The sequence below is a fragment of the Chrysemys picta genome, chromosome 2, assembly GCF_011386835.1.
Source record: "Chrysemys picta bellii isolate R12L10 chromosome 2, ASM1138683v2, whole genome shotgun sequence".
In the NCBI taxonomy this organism is placed as follows: Eukaryota; Metazoa; Chordata; order Testudines; family Emydidae; genus Chrysemys; species Chrysemys picta.
Window position 1 is genome coordinate 6,520,541 of NC_088792.1, and position 18,812 is coordinate 6,539,352.

At 60.4% G+C, this 18,812-nt stretch overlaps 1 protein-coding gene across 1 annotated transcript in view; it reads right to left on the reverse strand.

Annotated features, from left to right (window-relative positions):
* Positions 1-18,812, reverse strand: part of NBEAL2 (neurobeachin like 2) — a 181,140-nt gene that overhangs the window by 7,714 nt on the left and 154,614 nt on the right. Inside the window, 20 exon segments of the mRNA XM_065582541.1 lie at positions 1,132-1,248; positions 2,344-2,438; positions 3,007-3,179; positions 3,865-3,974; positions 4,699-4,788; positions 5,209-5,325; positions 5,575-5,672; positions 6,737-6,854; positions 7,029-7,138; positions 7,801-7,931; positions 8,825-8,965; positions 9,524-9,648; positions 11,070-11,165; positions 12,047-12,154; positions 13,134-13,267; positions 13,854-14,011; positions 14,929-15,049; positions 17,417-17,541; positions 18,266-18,423; positions 18,654-18,803. Of these exon segments, the coding sequence (XP_065438613.1) occupies positions 1,132-1,248; positions 2,344-2,438; positions 3,007-3,179; positions 3,865-3,974; positions 4,699-4,788; positions 5,209-5,325; positions 5,575-5,672; positions 6,737-6,854; positions 7,029-7,138; positions 7,801-7,931; positions 8,825-8,965; positions 9,524-9,648; positions 11,070-11,165; positions 12,047-12,154; positions 13,134-13,267; positions 13,854-14,011; positions 14,929-15,049; positions 17,417-17,541; positions 18,266-18,423; positions 18,654-18,803 (2,475 nt within the window).

An 18,812-nucleotide genomic window follows, 5' to 3' on the forward strand; every position in this document is an offset into this window, starting at 1 on the left:
AGAAATTTGTTATACGCCAGCGCCATCTAATGGATATCGATGGAAGCGTAAGAGAAACAGAGCTGAAATAAGAACAGGAGTACTTGTGGCACCTTAGAGAAAGCTTATGCTCTAATAAATTTGTTAGTCTCTAAGGTGCCACAAGTTACTCCTGTTCTTTTCGCGGAGACAGACTAACACGGCTGCTACTCTGAGAGATGAAATCTGAGCACTCAGCTGTCTGTTAGAAATCAGAGGGTGGTCCCCACCAAGGAGCCCTGAAATCAGAGTACATAAAGCTGAGATCACCACACGGGACCCCCAGAATTGACTGAACCCATGAGGAAGCTTCCAAATCCCCCGTGCAACGGATGCCCGGACCGGCTGTGGGCAGTCTCCATATTCCAGGGTTAAGAGGATAAGAATTGGGGAGATTTCATTTCAGACTGGATTTCCCCTTCTGCTCTTTAATATAAGTAACTAGGTGCCCATTCTCTAGGGAGACCTCCTGTAACCATAGTTAGGCGTTGAACTCATGCTAGACGAATGCTCTCCTTCGTAATGCGGGCAAACTGGCCCAAGAGAGATCTGAACTGAGACTTAAAGCAATTTTAAACTTGTCCCTTTTGCAACCAATCCATTCAAACAGCAGGGACTCAAAACTGCCTTACAGACAAATGCACCCGACCTCCTTGGAGAAACGCTGGCAGGGTGTTAGGTACTAAGAAACGATGCTCATAAGTAAATGCAATAAATCTTGCTGGTTTAACGGCTGAGCTCAAGCCTAGTCTTTGACAATTGCTTGCAAGACTGTGTTGGTGTGTGCGGCTCGTCCCACGAGCATTGGTTGCTTCTACATGTGAGTGGTGAACTGCTGGGTATGTTAATCTGGTTCTGGGTCAATTAATACACTGCTGATTGGTAATGTGTCCTGACTTGAGAAATACTGTTCAAGTGAAGAGCGGATCTGAAAAGAGCCCAGCGTTAAATGAGGATGTGAACACGCGCTGGACTCCGATACTGGCTACAGCACTTAGCCAACTGGCAGATCTAGTTGGTTGGAGTTCGGCTTTAAAATCTAACGGGCACCAGCAAACTCCTAACATTGACGCCTTCCGCGCCCCCCCCCCGCGCACCGTGACGCATCCTCACCTTCGACCCCGACACGGCCATGTCCAGCTCGGTGCTGATGGCGACGCACGTCACCTCGGCGTCGTGACCGTACAGGACTTGGACAGGTTTGGGAGCCAGGCCACTGGAAAACCCACCCTGGAGAGAGAAACCAGGGTCCGTGGGCCAGATCCTGAGCCAGTCTCGGCCCCGCAGTGGAGCTGTCGCCGCTTAGAGCAGCGCAGGATCTGGCCTGGAAAGGCCCAGAGGAAACGGAGCCGAGGGGACAGATGCTGGGGATGGGAAGCGTTTGGAATCACCGTGCGAAGCCGCCGGTGCTGCTTGCAAAGCCCGAGGGGCTGAGCGCGGCTGGAGAAGTAACCACAGCCACATTTGCCATGACAGCTCAGGAGAAGCCCCAGCCACGTGGCAGCGAGGCTGACGCGTTGGGGAGCAGAGCTCAGAGCCCTTCCAGCGGGGCAGGCTGAACCGGGTAAGTTCCTATCCTCGTCTCCAGAAGGCAACTGGCCCCAGCACAGAACTGCCACAGAAGCTAGTATGATGGAGCAATCGCTGCTCGGGACAGGGCTGGACCAGGAGTGCGAGGAACTGGCATTGGGTAGAGCTGGGTGTGGGGGGCCAAAGGCTAGTGCTGTGGGCCAGGAGTGAGGGGCACAGGCAGAGCTGTGTGGGGAGGCCCAGGGCTGGCATGGCAGGAGGCACTGGACCCAGGGCTGGCATGGCAGGAGGCACTGGACCCAGGGCTGGCATGGCAGGGGTGCTGTGGGCCAGGAGTGAGGGGCATTGACAGAGCTGTGTGGGGAGGCCCAGGGCTGGCATGGCAGGAGGCACTGGACCCAGGGCTGGCATGGCAGGAGGTACTGGACCCAGGGCTGGCATGGCAGGGGTGCTGTGGGCCAGGAGTGAGGGGCATTGGCAGAGCTGGGTGTGGGGGGCGCAGTACCACTCCTACCAGCCAATCAGCATCAAGTCAACCAAATGCACACAAAAGGATCCTGAAAACCTTTGAAGAGACATGGGGGTAGCCCTGCTGCCAGCGCGTCCTCGGACCTACAGAATGGTGCCTCCTAGCCCAGGAGCGAAACACGCTGGGGATCTGCCCTCTCCCCTACCGAGCCCAAGAGCCACGCGAGTGCCTTGCCAGGAAGTTCCCAACCACCCAGAAGCCTCCTCGGACCCCAGCCCCGAGCTACTGAGTGGAGCATGCCCAGCCGGAGCCGATCTCCCCCTCACCTGCTGCAGGACCTGCCAGACCATGCAAGTGGTATCCCGGGAGCCTGAAATGAGGTAGATTCCGCACAGATCGAGCGCCAGGCAGGTGACCACATCTGCAAGGAGGGGAAGAGGAGACGTTGCTTCCGAGACGCCGACCCCAGTGCCCCACGATGCCGATCCCCACCCTGTTTCCCTGGGGCTCTGAGTTGGGGCTGGGATCTCATGGGTCCCCTTCGCTGGAGACTCCACATCCGAGAGGGGGGCTGTGGGGCAGAGCCCACCAGGCACTCCGGAGGGGATGGAAGTTAGTGACCGCAGGGTGAGCAGCATGGCTCATTTCAACCCCACTTGGTCCTACGGGCAGGTAACTCCTCCCCCCAAAGCACCAGGTCACAGAGATGAGCCACAAAGAGCAAGGGGTGGCTCCGGGGCCCTGGCTGGCCCGAAGCGTTGAGAGTTTGCCAGTGTCTTCCTAGTGCCCCCGTAAGTCATGCCACGGTTGATCAGCTAGGCACGGGGTGGAACAGCTGGGGGGCTGCAGGCCAGGGTGGAAGTGCACTGGGGGGATGGGACACAGGACTTTGGCAGGATGGTGCCTAGCCAGTGATGTGAATCCCTCCGGCCCACGCGCCCTGCATCGGGTTACCCTCCCCCACATGCCAGCCCGTCCGGGCCCCATACCTATGTGCCTGGTGATGTGCCCGACGACCTTCCCTTTGCTCAGCGACGTGACACGCAGGCTGTTGTCCCAGTGCCCCCCGCTGAAGAGGAGCTTCCCGTCGGGAGAGACGGTCAGTGTCTTCGAGGACACCTCCACCCCCGGGGCGAAGGGGCCGGAGAGGAAGCGCTGGGCTCTGGCGGAGGAGACGAGAGCGCATGGCTATGGAGCATCGCCCCCGAGAGCCACCTGCGCTTTGGCTCCCGGGAACTCTCCACCACGTCGTCAGCGGATTGCAACGGGGGGTCATGGGGAGGACAGAGGGCCGGGGCCTGCGGGAGAGGGGGCACGGGAGCCCCGGCTGGCACAGTCAGGGTGGAGGGTACAAGCAGGACCCAGAAGGGGGCAGTGGATCACCTGCAATCCTGTGTCCAGAGAAGGCATTTGGGGCTGCCCCAGGTCCCAGAGCAGGGAGGTGACCCAGCCAAGGCACTCCGCCGGGGTGCCCTACGGCCAGAAGACTGCTCCGTTCCCTCCCAATTAGCTAAGAGCAACAGAACTGGCCAAGGGGCTACGAGGACTGGCCCTTGGGAGGCAAATACCAGGAATGGGCATGCACAGCTTGGCCGGGGAGCAGGCCGCCGGTCAGGGAGGGTTTGGAGCCAGCTCCTCTAGGGGGCAGCTGGAAGAGGTGGGATAACGTTGTGCAAAGGGTGTCGCCGTAGGGTGACAACCGGAGGAGCGTGCCTACTGGCCAGGGGAGGGGTGGAGGCCACCTAAAACCGGACTGGACAGAGCCTCCAGGGACTCCGCGTCGGGGCACTGAATGGCAGGAGTCAGGGAGGGATCCGGTAACGGGGCTCCCCGCCAGGAGGACTCACTTTGCGTTGGCGACAGTGGGGTCTTTGGTGAAGCTGAAGTAGTTGGAGATGTTTTTGTCGTAGGGCAGCCAGCCGTGGGTTCCCAGCAGGCCGTTGGCGCTCACCGTGACCTAGGCAAGGAGAGGGATGCTAGCAGGAGAACGCAGAGTGCGCAGCCCCCGGGGTTACAGACCCACTCTTGGGGCACGGGAAGGCCGTGGCTGGTCAGGACCTCGGTTTTATGGCTTGTTTCGAAAGGTGCCCCCGCCTTCCCCGCAGCACCAATGACAGCAGCGGTATGGCCACCCCTATCACGCTGGGTGATTCCGGGGTGTCTGAGCCAAGTACCAACCGGGCCTGACCCTACCTAGCTACTGCAACCCGAGGCAAATCACCGCATGCATGCAGGACAGATCCCTTCGCTCTCCATGTAATAAGCCAGAGGTTAGCTAGCGCTCTCGGGAACAGCCGGAGAGAACACCTGCTCAGCCCTTGTGCTTCGTCGTCAGCTGCGGGAGGGAGCTTTAGTTTCCCCAGCCAAGTGCTGGAAGTTGGAAGGCCGGGCATGCGGTTAAGGTCCCCGAGCTGAGACCCAGGAGACCCGGTGGCCAGTTCTGCCTCTGACCCTCCGCGTGGCCTTAGGCAAGTCCCTTCAATGGCTCTGTGCCTCTGCCCTGGCCCTGTGAACTGGCAATCGGCTGCCCTGAGTGCACGGGGGCTGGGAGGATAAAATGAATGGATAGCAGAGGTGCTCCGATAGGTACCGGCTGGGGGGCTACAGACGCACCGAGCTGAGAGCCCTCTCTCCCCGAATTCCCAGCCAACAAGCCATGCCATGCCCCCAAAGGTACTCACCAGCACGTCTGGGGAGCCCTGCGTGATGAAGGAATGGGCCTGGTTCTTGGGGACCACAGCCTGCACCAGCGGGACCCCATCGCTGATCCCCTGCAGGAGAAAAGAGAGCTCCGGTGTTGCTAGAAGGCAGCTCGGGGGCTATGCACTGCCACGGCCTCGCCAGCACGCGCACGTTGCGTTAGCGCTGGGCATTATCGGGTGTTTATAGGGCCTCGGTGCCCCAGTCACGGACCAGGACAAGGTCGTGCTAGTCGCTGGACAGACACACCAGAGAGTCCCTGCCCCAAAGAGCTAGGTAACCGCATGGTCTCTCTGGAACCCGTGTCCTCCCTCACCCCATACCTCCCCCTCTGGCCATTGCCACCCCATCACTCGCCCCCCTACCTTCCCTCATGCGCCCCTCCCTCCCTCCCCATCACGTGGGAGGATTCCCTCGTAAGCGCTCCCGGGCAGGTCCCGCAGTTCTGACCAGCCCCGCTCTCGGAGCCCAGCGTCGAGGAGAGCTCTCACCTCGACGAAGAAGGACTTGAGCTGGTCGAGGTTCTCGAAGACGTTGGGGGAGTACGTGTCGAGCCGGGCCAGCCTCCTGGCGGCGTTTTCGGCCGAGAGGCGCACTGGGTGAGGTTCCTGCCGGGGAGGGGAGGAGACACCAGCGAGTCAGGAGGTGCCAGATCCTTGCCCCGAGTGAGATCCCAGAGCCCAGCCTCCCGGGAAGAGAGGAAGCAGAGGGCAAAAGAACCCAGGGGTGGGGGGTCGCCGTACATGGACCTAAGCCCTGTCTGAGGGAGTGGAGCTCTGCTCTCAGGGCCTGTTGGGGGATCCCCACCTTCCCCTCCCTGGGGGTTAGCCGGGTGCGCCCTCTCCGGCTCCCAATACCTTGAGCAGCTGGCAGGGGGTCTGCCCAAAGTTGCTGATGATGCCTTCCAAAGCCTTCCTCTGCGTCTCGTCAGCAATGGCGTCCAGGTCCACGGCCCCTGGGTGTATCATAGAATCGTAGAATATCAGGGTTGGAAGGGACCTCAGGAGGTCATCTAGTCCAACCCCCTGCTCAAAGCAGGACCAATCCCCAACTAAATCATCCCAGCCAGGGCTTTGTCAAGCCTGACCTTAAAAACCTCCAAAGAAGGAGATTCCACCACCTCCCTAGGGAACCCATTCCAGTGCTGGTAACATGGATTTGGGGACAAAATTGTTTTGTCCTTTATAATAAGGTTACTTGATGAAATTGGTTTAATGTAAGTTTATACATGAATGTTTTATACTCATTTAGTAACACTGGAGATTGCGCTGCTCTGCCTTGACAGAATTGTTTTGTTCTGTGAAAAGTTGGTTTTTGAAATTATTGTCCTGTTCTGTGGGTGAATAAGTATGTGTGAAATGTAAATAAATAACTAAAAAACACGCCAGTAAACTACAAAAGGGGGGGTGAAGAAACAAGATGCCAGCGTCATCATCCTGAGACCCTGATGGCTGGACAAGAGTGCAGAGCGACGACCCTAAAGTGCAAGGGCATCCGCCCTAAATTAAGAACAGGATACGAAATAAGGAACTGGAAAATAGCTGTGAAAACCACATGCTAATGATGAAAAAGAAACTGCGAAAACAACTAGTTTGTGATCAATAATTCAAGCATGACACAGCAGGGCTCATAGGCGTACCTGAGGATTCATTGCTATAAAAGAGAGGTGAGAGTCGAGGGGCTTTGGGTTCGTCCTGCTAAGGCTTCCCCCAGATCATCGCGTCGCGACAGACAGAACCCGGCTCTCCTCCCTACCCGTGATCCATCTAGCTGGCTAGTAGATTGATCCGGACCCTGGACTGGTAACTAGAACATCGACTGGCAGGGCAGTGTGTGTGTTTATGTGAGCATATGCTAGCTGCTTTCCTACTGTATTCTTAATAAACGCGGCGATTTGCCTTATCCCCTAAAAAAGATCCTGTGTGCTTCTTATAAGCTAACATGGGGAGCAAGAGAGGGGGGCGCTGTGAGTGACAGGCGCTCAGCAGGGAACCGCCCTGCCTGGCCGGTGCCTCTTACCCTCGTACGTGCAGTAATAGAAGACGTTGAGCGCCTCCACGGCGGCCGGGCCCCTCTGCTTGTACCCGAAGATCAGGTCGATCCACTCGTGGAGGTGGGCAGACACGTGCTCCGACTCCTGTTCCAGGGAGAGAAGGGGGACGTTCAGCACCATGGGGACACACCAGGCTGGGGACGCCCCAGTCGGTCTGGGCCGCCTCTTAGGGAACCCCAGGCCCCCGCCCTACAAGCTAGGGGAGCAGTGAGTTTGGCAGGCCAGGTGACGGCTTCGCGGAGCCCCCTGCCCACTTACCAGCGCTTTCCGGTGCTTGTGGACGAAATCCTCCGGGGATTTGGCCCACTTCGGGAGGACGACGTCGTTCACCTGGTCGTTTGACATCTGCAGGCAGCCCAGGTCGAACCCTAGGGAAGGTGACACAGCAGAGTGGCTCACCATCCCTCGGCACGGGGTCCAACCAATGGCCCCCCAGCCCCGGGGCCAACACCAGCTCATGCTGGATGCTATAACCTTGCTGCCCGATGCTATAACCGAGCAGGGCGGGGAACCCTGAGGATCCCAGGAGATCAGATTTAGTTGGGAATTGGTCCTGCTTTGAGCAGGGGGTTGGACTAGATGACCTCTTGAGGTCCCTTCCAACCCTGATATTCTATGATTCTATGATCACGAGCCAGCCGTGGCACGTCTGCCAGGCACCAGCTCCATGCAGGACGAAATTAGCTCCCCCGGAGCTCAGCCTGCGTCCCAGCTCTGTCTAGAGCCCAGTAACGATGCGCACAGAGCCCTGGGGCACCCAACGTGCTCCAGCCCCCGCTGGCTTGGGCACTCCATCCTGCATGAGCCAGTGAGCCCAGGCGCCAGCATGCCCAGTGGCTAGAGACAAGGACTGAGAGTCACTGCGACGATCGCGAGAGATCAACTAGAGTCACAGAACGCATCCTGCCCCTTAAATGGAGGCCCCAAGTAGACACCTCCCCATGCCAACCCCAGCGCGCCTCTCTCCCCTGGCACTAGAAGCAGGGCACTCTGGCCAGCCGTGCCGTGCTGCCCCAGGAGCTCCCGTTACCGTTCTGGTTCTCCAGGAAGTCTGTGAAATAGAAGAACTCCGGGATCAGCTCCTTCACGTCCACCGGGTTCTCCATGCGCGCCTGCCAGGCCGCGGGCACCGAGTGAAACTGGCGGTCTGAGCAGTCAAACCTGCCGGCAAGAGGGGTTGGCAAGAGAGTGAGGCTTGGTCTAGTGGCTTAAGGCACTGGGCTGGCATTCAGAAGAACCGGGACCTGAACTCAGCTCCACCACTGACCCTTCGCGTGTCTGTGCCGCAGCTCCCTAGCTCGAAGACGGAAGGGGCCTGCCTGTCTCTTGCTAGATACCTGTCCAGCACCAAGCACCACAGACCCCTGATCTCGGTGGGGGTTTCTAGGCACTAGAGCAACACAATCAATAACGCGTAGATTTTCCTGTCTTCCAGCGAGCTCCCGGGTTTACCATATGGTCTGAAGAAATCAGCCTCGTCAGTCAAATCACTGTGTCCCTAGCCCTCTCGCCTTCTTTGTGCCGGATAACGCTCCTGAGTCACCCAGCCACAGTGGGATACAGGGCCGGCCAAACCCTCTTCCTGCTTTATCAACTCAGAGGCCAGGCTCAGAATCGGCTCTACGACACTAATAAAGAATATCTAGCGCTTTCGTCAGCAGATCTCCAAGCGCTTCACAGAGGTACCATCCCCATTGTACAGCTGGGGAAACTGAGGCACGGCACCGGGAAGTGACTTGCCCAAGGTCACCAGCAGAGCTAGGAATAAAACCCAGCTCTCCTGAGCCTGGAGATCTATTCACTAGGCCACACTTCCTTGCACAGACACACAGAAGGTAGGGAAGAGGCTCCTCCCTCACTCGGACGCAAGGAACGTTTAAGAACGAGCCATGGGAAAGGATTCCCCCACCAGCGAGCGCTCAGGCTACGGATCAGTCTCCCAGGGGACAGTTAGAACGAGCGCGAGGGGAAGTGGTGATCCTGCGTTAGCAGGGCCTGGAGAAGCGAGCAGGACCGTCCTGCCACGCCGGTGCTAGCCCAGCCCCGGGACTCACCGGCCACTCTGCAACTGGATGTGAAGGGTGGTGAAGGGCTCGGTCCGGATCATGTAGTGCATGACGCCCGCCGCGTTGGAGTAGTGTGTGCCGTAGTGAAACTTGTCGATCATGCCCGTGGGGTCCTCAAAACTCTCGTACCTGGGGACAGAGAGGGGAGGGGAATGAACAGAGAGTGCCACCGAGACACAGACGGTGGTGGGGGGGAGGAGGAGGAGGAGGAGGAGGAGGAAGGGAATCCCAGCGGTGAGGCCGGAGTGACTTGCAATGCAGCTCTTGCCTTGACCGGGCTGGTTTGCCGGCATGTGTTGCAATAGCCGGAGCGATTGCATCAGGAAGAGAAGACTGGCACCTGAGAGGGCACAGCCTTCTTCCCAGCACGCCCCCACCCACCTTGCTGCTCGGCGGCCCAGGGCCTCTCTCCAGCCATGGAGCAGAGCGCAGGGCGAACTCCCCTGCCCACGCACCTCTCGGCCTTTTCTAGGCACGAGACGATTGCTCCGTCTCCACAGAGCAAATGGGAACGGCAGGCATCAGTGATCTGCCAGCCACCCCGGTCTCTAGGCCTTCGCTACCCCACGTGCTGGGGTCAGACTACTACGTCCAGGGCACACCACCGGCTCTTGTCGGCCGCTGTGATGCTCCTATGTCTGCCCCCCGCCCCAGCCGCCAGTCCCAGAACCCGGGACGTGCACTCACTTCTCCTTCACGTCCTTGGCGTGTCTCTCGTTGGCCACCCCGATGGGTTTGGAGAGATCCCGGAACACGTCCGGGTCGCTCAGGTCCAGCGTCTCGGAGACGTAGTCCTGCAGGATCCAAGGGAACTACGGAGGAGAGAGGCTAGTCAGATGCCTGCCAACTCCTTACCCGGCCTGGCCTGTCGGGGGCCTTCAAACCCTAGTGCCGCCCACAGCCAGAGAGACAACAGGGGAGTGGCAGAATGGGCAGTTTTCCCCAGGAGCACAGGGCTAGTGTTAGCAGCCGTGCTTCTGGGGCGGGCTGGGTTGGCCCATTGGGCCTTCCAGACTCTTACAGGGGGAGACATTCTCGATCCACTGGGAGAGCTAGGAGGACGCTATAAGTAGGAGCATTTCCAGCAGATCAAGGGACGTGATCATACCCCTCTATTCGGCATTGGTGAGGCTTCATCTGGAGTATTGCATCCAGTTTTGGCCCCTCCCACATTATAAGAAGGATGTGGAAAAATTGGAAGGAGTCCAGCGGAGGGCAACAAAAATGATTAGGGGGCTGGAGCACATGACTTATGAGGAGAGGCTGAGGGAACTGGGATTGTTTAGTCTGCAGAAGAGAAGAATGAGGGAAGATTTGATAGCTCCTTTCAACTACCTGAAAGGGGGTTCCAAAGAGGATGGATCTAGACTGTTCTCAATGGTACCCAGATGACAGAACAAGGAGTAATGGTCTCAAGTTGCAGTTGGAGAGGTCTAGGTTGGATATTAGGAAACACTATTTCACTAGGAGGGTGGTGAAGCACTGGAATGGGTTCCCTAGGGAGGTGGTAGAATCTCCTTCCTTAGAGGTTTTTAAGGCCCGGCTTGACAAAGCCCTGGCTGGGATGATTTAGTTGGGGATTGGTCCTGCTTTGAGCAGGGGGTTGGACTAGATGACCTCCTGAGGTCCCTTCCAACTCTGATATTCTATGGCTGAGCTCTGCATTACAAGGGGGTGAGGCTGGGCAGCTCTAATTTTACTCTCTCCCCCACAGCAGGTAAGGTCATATCTATAGGTTCGTACAGCCCCTAGCGCAAAGACGCCCCCACCCGGCTGGCCTGTAGGCGCCACCCCACCGCAGCTGTGATCTAAAGGGTTCTGACAGGACCGATCAATGCAGGCGCAGTACAGGTGGTCAGCAGCACCACCGGGTGCTAGAGACGGCTGGGAGTGACCTAGCACCCGCTGGGCTCTATCGCGCTTCGTTAGCCAATCATTAACGCCTCGACCAATCCCTTCATAACCCTGTGGAAAGCAAGCAGGGAGCGTCCCTGCAACGTGAAGGGTGGCTGGCGAATAACCTGTCACAAGGCTAGTGAGAGCCGGACTTGGGCCGAGGCCACGCTGCCGGCCCAGGGAGGGAGCGTGGAGACCAGACGACTACCCCGGAAGGAATGTCGTGGGGGCGCTCTGAGCACCCCGTCTCCGTTCGCCCGCCGGCCCCAGGACAGACCGCTGACCGCGGCTCTGGGCGGAGGAAGGCTGAGGGGAAGGGCCCGGCGGGCATGCTCACCACGGGGTACTGCGACAGGTCGTTGTAGGTGCGCCCCGCGATCGTGTTCAGCTGCATCAGGTACTCGAAGTTGGAGATCTCCCTGTAGACCCATTTCTGAAACAGACATGGCGGGGCTGAAACAGGCTCTGCGGACGGCAGGGGCAGGGGGGGCAGCCCTGGCTGGATGAGCGGGAGGGGAATCGCTGCATGGGGGGCTGGCATAGGGTGACCATGTTTTCCAAAAGAGAAAACAGGACATCCCATAGGGCTGGCCCAAGGCCCCCTCTCACCCATCCCATGGGTCAGCCCAAGCCCCCTGCCACCCACCCATACAGGGCAAGCCCGGAGCAGACTCTGCAGGGAGGGGGCTGGGAGTCACCACGCTGGGGGTGGGGGAGGACCCTCTCAGGGAACAGCACAGACTGCTAGAAAGTCAGGCTTCCCCAGGGAAACTCACCCAATGGATTCTCCCCACCCCGCCGTCACACCCCAGTGGCCTGCACCTGCGGGAGGCCATGCTAGTAGCAGCCCATGCCTGAGCTCTCCTCGGCTATTTAACCCCTCAGGTGCCCACTCTGCCCCGGAGCACGATGACCCGCACCGGGAGTGTGACCCCGCAGGGGGCGGTACTCACTTTCCTCCTGCAACACCCTGAACGACCCAAGCCCAAGTGCTCGATCTCCCAGCGAGCCAGGGCCGGGCCTCTCCCGTTGCAGGGCTGGGTTCACGGCCCGGACCACGCCCTGAATAAAGTGCCAGCCCAGATGGATCTCAGAACCATGACCCAGCTGGGCACAGCTGACAAGCCCTGCTCCCAGGGGCCCAGGGCTGGGACAGAAGGGTGGACCCCGGGAGCTCTGACAGAGCCGGGAGGCTGGGGGGAGTTTGCCCGGCACTCTGCCTGGCTACGAGGCAGCCCCGACGGACACACTCCGCTCTCGAGGAGAGAGAGATGACGCTGGGGGGAGGTGGCTGGAAGAAGATGCTAACCGCACCTGAGTCAGTCCTGAGGCCTTCAGCAGCTCCTGGGGTGACCGGCTGCCGAAGTAGATCTGGTTGGGCGGGCGCAGGCCCAGAATACAGGAATACACCTTATTTCTAACCTGCAGGGACAAAACCAGGTGCATGAAGCATTCAGGGGAGCACACGTCCAGCGTCCAGCCTGCTCTTGAACAAGGCTTTGCATTGCTAGAGCACCTCTCCCCCAGGGCCTCAAAGCACTTGCCCCAGGGGGCGAGGGATCAGGCTCTATCTCCATTTTACAGATGGGGAAACTGAGGCACAGAAGGGCGGTGACTTGCCTCGGTCAGACACTGGAAGCCGACAGAATCCAGCTCTCCCGATGCCCTGCTCTAGCAAAGACAACCATGCCTCTCCGTGAGATCTGGCCTGCTCTTCCAGTAGGGGGGCAGTAGGGGCTGGGAGAGCCCTACATGGACAAACCACGTGAAAGAGACAGCCGTCCAAGGACCAGCCCCCCCGGTGTAAATCAGCAATGAAATCAAGGGCCCCACACTGATTTACATCAGCAAAAGATCCGGTCTAAGGAATTCAATCCTAAATCAAACGCATGTGCAATTCCCTTCTTAACAAGGCTCCGGAACACGCTGGCCGGGCCCGGCTCCCCTGATTTCTCCATGTGGGGATGGGGGCTGGAAAAGCTGGGAGTGCTACGGGATCACCCCCCCCCCCTCCATCCCAGTACCATACCACCCTTCTCCTGGCTGAGCTCCGCCCACTTTAGAAGCTCTGTATGAAGAGCCACTTTGCCCATCACCCTGTGTCAGGCCTCTTGCACCAGCGACGCTCGACTTCCTGTCTTATCCCCCACTCCGATCAAAGCCTCCCCCGCCAGGTCACTGGAGCACGATTCCTCAGATGGCAACGTGCCCCAGGCTCTGACCACATGGGGCCAAGACCTTGCTTTGGGTCTCCAACATAGTCTCATCGGCAGCCCAGCGCCTCCCAGGGGTCTGGGCTGGGCACCAACGCTCCAGGAAGGGTGCCACTGGCTTCCCAAGAGAAGCGGGGGCGGCTCCCGGGGCTGGGTAGTGGCCCCTGTCTAGGAGAGCAGAGGCGAACCTTCTTCCTGAAGTTGACAAAGTAGTTGGCCTGGTCGATGAAGAAGAACTCCAGCGCCGACCGGCGGAGGTTGTAACGGCGGAGGTGCACTTCCCGGAGCTGAGACAGGGGGCGCTTGAAGTCATAACCGATCCCTGGAGAAAGGGCAGAAGGCAGGCCAGCTGTTACTCCCCATCCTATACCCAGGTACCTCCGTGTACAGCTCCCAGCGCCGCGGGGGCCACCCTGATCCTAGACATTGACCCATCTCAGCCAGCAATTGTCACACCGGGGAGACCCAGCGTAGGCTTCCAGGCTCCGGGTAGCGGCCAGCCCTCACCCGCTCCCCCACGTCACATCTCGGGTCTGAGCTCAGCGCTGGGCTAACCTCCAAGCCAAGCTAGCCTCGAGGTTAAGGCACTGGACTGGGACTCAGGAGATCTGGGCTCAATTCCCAGCTGCACCATAGACTCCCAGCATGCCCTGGAGCAAGTCACTTAACCCCCGTGTCTCAGTTTCCCATTTTCTGCCTGAGTCCCCTTCGTCCGTGAGGTCTTCAGGCAGGGACATCCAGCGCCTAGCAACATGGGCCAATAAGTGCTACTCTCATGCAATGCTAGTAACGAGATTAACGAGTAATCTGACAGCAGCACGGCAGGGAGAGGATGGGGCGGGCAGCCTCCGGTATCAGAGGCTGCGACACAGGGCAGGAGACGGGCGGGCATGGGCGAGCTCCGGTACCTTCCTCCGTCTCCTCCTTCTCGCTGCTGCAGTCGTAAAAGTAGACGTGCTGCGTGGTGACCTCCAGCCGGCCCTGGATCACAGCCACGATGGTGATGAGCTCGCAGTCCTCGGAGATCACCAGCTTCTCCCTCTGGCTCTGTTCTTTGGGTTCAGCCCTGGAAGAGATCGGGGTGGCAGAGCACTGATGAGTACGGTGTCCCGCCTGCGCGCACCCCTCTTACGGCCCACGGCCTCCATCCCTGCACACAGCTGTCCAATACGGAGCGTGGGACTGGCTGGTTAGAGAACAGAGGCCGCCTTTAGCGTCCCATGCTGGCCTGGGCCGTACGCCCCACCGCGTGCTCTGCTCCCAGCAATGGTAGCAGATATCTAGGCGCCCACTGGCCTTACCGTGACGCTCTCTGCTGCTTAGCCAATCCTGGGCAGCTTGGCGACTCTCCCTGCACCCTCACCAGGGAAAAACCTACCATCTTCCAGGAGTACCAGCTTGAGTGCTGTGCAGAGCGCCTCTGGCCACTGCAGTCCCAGGAAGGAACTGGGAGGGGTCTGCACTTGTGAGCTGGGAGAAGGGTGAGATGGGGCCAGGGCCCAGGCAGGCGAAGGGGGATGGATGGCTCTGGGAGCATGGAAGAGGATATAGCGCCTCTCACCTCTTCCAACTATATTGTGCTAGTGGCCAGAGGTCCCAGTCAGGATCGGGGCCCTGCTCTACTAGACATGGGGGGATGTGGTCTCTGCCCCACGCTGCTCACAATGTAAAGGCTGCGGGTTCAAATCCCGCCTGTGACAGTCCCGGACCAAGAGCGGTTACCGGGCGATGGCTGTTCGAAGGCCGTGACTGGCCCCCTGTTGATGATCTCAGCAGAAAAGCCACAGACTATTGGCCGGGAAGTCCGAACTGCCCCCTCCCCGAGAAGGGGACCACGTGGGGTGACCCCGAGACACACGGGCAGACTCAGACGCAAGCCTCCGAGGCAACGTATCCCTCCCACTGCAGGACACGCTTCGTTCCTGCGCCCTGCAAGGGCCCGAACGGCAACCCAGGGCACGGACCCGCCCGGGAGAGACTCACTGATTGTCCAGGAACTCGAGGTCTTCCTCCGCCAGCTGATCATCCTCCAGCTCACTCACCTTCGCCTCCTTGGCCACGGCCAGCGGCAAAGGCTCCGCAGGGGTGTGAGAATGATCCGCGCCTGAAATGGACGGAGACTAAACTGGAGACGCCTGGCTGAGCATGGCTCCTGAACAGTCACCCTGGGGCTCTGCGGCTGAGGGGCCCTGATCTAGGTTTTATTTCCGCAGGCAGAGGTGGGGTCAGGCCTCACTCCCTCCAAAATGTACATTAAATCCCTCTACGTGAAAATGTAACCCAGGCCCGCTCGGTGTGGCGCTCTGTCCCCCTCTAGTGGCACCTACGTGACCCAGGCCCGCTTGGTGTGGTGCTCTGTCCCCCTCTAGTGGCACCTACGTGACCCAGGCCCGCTCGGTGTGGTGCTCTGTCCCCCTCTAGTGGCACATACGTAACCCAGGCCCGCTCGGTGTGGCGCACTGTCCCCCTCAAGTGGCACCTACGTAACCCAGGCCCGCTCGGTGTGGCGCTCTGTCCCCCTCTAGTGGCACCTACGTGACCCAGGCCCGCTCGGTGTGGCGCACTGTCCCCCTCTAGTGGCACCTATGTAACCCAGGCCCGCTCGGTGTGGCGCTCTGTCCCCCTCTAGTGGCACCTACGTGACCCAGGCCCGCTCGGTGTGGCGCTCTGTCCCCCTCTAGTGGCACATACGTAACCCAGGCCCGCTCGGTGTGGCGCACTGTCCCCCTCTAGTGGCACCTACGTAACCCAGGCCCGCTCGGTGTGGCGCTCTGTCCCCCTCTAGTGGCACCTATGTAACCCAGGCCTGCTCGGTGTGGCGCTCTGTCCCCCTCTAGTGGCACCTATGTAACCCAGGCCCGCTCGGTGTGGCGCTCTGTCCCCCTCTAGTGGCACCTACGTAACCCAGGCCCGCTCGGTGTGGCGCTCTGTCCCCCTCTAGTGGCACATACGTAACCCAGGCCCGCTCGGTGTGGCGCACTGTCCCCCTCTAGTGGCACCTACGTAACCCAGGCCCGCTCGGTGTGGCGCTCTGTCCCCCTCTAGTGGCACCTACGTGACCCAGGCCCGCTCGGTGTGGCGCACTGTCCCCCTCTAGTGGCACCTATGTGACCCAGGCCCGCTCGGTGTGGCGCTCTGTCCCCCTCTAGTGGCACATACGTAACCCAGGCCCGCTCGGTGTGGCGCACTGTCCCCCTCTAGTGGCACCTACGTAACCCAGGCCCGCTCGGTGTGGCGCTCTGTCCCCCTCTAGTGGCACCTATGTAACCCAGGCCCGCTCGGTGTGGCGCTCTGTCCCCCTCTAGTGGCACCTATGTAACCCAGGCCCGCTCGGTGTGGCGCTCTGTCCCCCTCTAGTGGCACCTATGTAACCCAGGCCCGCTCGGTGTGGCGCTCTGTCCCCCTCTAGTGGCACCTACGTAACCCAGGCCCGCTCGGTGTGGCGCTCTGTCCCCCTCTAGTGGCACCTACGTAACCCAGGCCCGCTCGGTGTGGCGCACTGTCCCCCTCTAGTGGCACCTATGTAACCCAGGCCCGCTCGGTGTGGCGCTCTGTCCCCCTCTAGTGGCACATACGTAACCCAGGCCCGCTCGGTGTGGCGCACTGTCCCCCTCTAGTGGCACCTACGTAACCCAGGCCCGCTCGGTGTGGCGCTCTGTCCCCCTCTAGTGGCACCTATGTAACCCAGGCCCGCTCGGTGTGGCGCTCTGTCCCCCTCTAGTGGCACCTATGTAACCCAGGCCCGCTCGGTGTGGCGCTCTGTCCCCCTCTAGTGGCACCTACGTAACCCAGGCCTGCTCGGTGTGGCGCTCTGTCCCCCTCTAGTGGCACATACGTAACCCAGGCCCGCTCAGTGTGGCGCACTGTCCCCCTCTAGTGGCACCTATGTAACCCAGGCCCGCTCGGTGTGGCGCACTGTCCCCCTCTAGTGGCACCTATGTAACCCAGGCCCGCTCGGTGTGGCGCTCTGTCCCCCTCTAGTGGCACCTACGTGACCCAGGCCCGCTCGGTGTGGCGCACTGTCCCCCTCTAGTGGCACCTATGTGACCCAGGCCCGCTCGGTGTGGCGCTCTGTCCCCCTCTAGTGGCACATACGTAACCCAGGCCCGCTCGGTGTGGCGCACTGTCCCCCTCTAGTGGCACCTACGTAACCCAGGCCCGCTCGGTGTGGCGCTCTGTCCCCCTCTAGTGGCACCTATGTAACCCAGGCCTGCTCGGTGTGGCGCTCTGTCCCCCTCTAGTGGCACCTAGCCCAGCTACAGATCGAAGAGCCTGCTACAACCTTGCCAAAGAGGCAGTTGGCTTTTAGCTCATGCAGTAGAGGCTCATACACTAAGCTTCAGAGGTCCCAGGTTCGATCCCGCCCATGGGGTCTGCCGGCGTCACAGCTGTCTGCACATCAGTAAGCTGGCAGAGCCAGGCTCCGACCCAAGCGCACGGGCCCCTTCCCCACGCCGCGAGCCCCGCTCACCTAGGTTGTCCCGGAGGGCACTAGCCTCCACGTGGCGGTCGAAGTGATAGTTGGGGACCAGCTTCAGCCTCATTCTGGAGTAGGTCTCGGCACTCGACAGCTTCCAGCGAATCTCTGGGGGGTTTCTGCGGGGGAGGGGGAGAGAAAAGTGAGCCCCGAGCACCCCAAAGCTGGGAACTGGACAGGGGGCAGCTGGAGTCAGCATGGGGCAATGCCACCTGATCCACAGAACAGCCTGGGCTCACGAGGCGTTGGCTGAGGGAGCCCCCCCTTGCTGCAGGGACTACGAGGACTGTAGACGGAGCAGAGGACCTGTCGGACCAGGGCCCATCTGCCTCCGAAAGTGGCCACAGGGGAGTTTCTACCACACCCCATCAGCCTGGGAGCCACGGGGCAGAGAGGAGGAGGCAGTGTGAAACTAGCCCGGTGGAGAGGGGCACAGAAAACGTGAGAGGGCCAGGAACAGCTGTAAGCCACACTGCCTGGTTCCACTGGGAGAGGCGTGGCTTTGCCACAGCGGGCGGGGCTAACGCCTGGGCTCTTTCTTTTCTGTCTGACTTCGGTCAGTCTTCCGGCGGCCGGCCCACAAGCGGGCAGGGCACAGCGGGACATGGCCGCGGCACGCTCCGGGGCTCTGAAATCACCCCCCGCCGTGGGAACCGCCCCCCGCGAGGGGCAGGAAGCCAGGCTAGGATCACGGCACGGGATTCCTGGGGGGGGACAACAACGATACTCCTAACCCCGGAGGATCCAGCAGCCCCAACCGTGGGCTGCCCCATAAGCGCTGAGCTGGAGGGGGCCCTGGGCAGCATCCCCTCCCCCTGCCCAAAGGGAGCGCTATCTCCTGACCGGTCGGCCCAGGCGGAGCGCTGCGAGGTCAGCAGGCGGTGCAGGGCTTTCCACTGCTTCAGGACGCCGCTGTGGTGGTTGTTGATCTGCTTCAGGACGTTCACGTGCCGGATGTGCTCGTACCTGGAGCGCTTCATCACTGGTTCCAGAATCAGGTCCTGGCGGGGGCAGAGAATGAGGCGGGACTGTGGGGCGGGGCGGGCAGGAAAGGGGGCAACCACCCGGATCTCCCCCGGGAGGAGACTGCGCAGCAGAGATTAGGGTTTTGCGGAAAGACGTGCCAGGAGGAGACACCCGGCACGGACCAGTTCAGCCCCGCCCGAGGCATCGACTGGACAACAGCTGTGTGTGTGTTTGTGTGTGTTTTCAAACAGCTGAGCGCCCGTACCTGGAACTTCTTCCTGCTCTCCTCTTTCTCCCGCTCCCTGCGCAGGGAGCTGCTCATCAAGGCATCGTAGCAGGAGTTCCAGAAATTGGACATGTGGTCGTGACTCTTGGCGAACGTGTCGATTTCAAACTGCGCCATCATGGGCTGTACCTGCCAAGG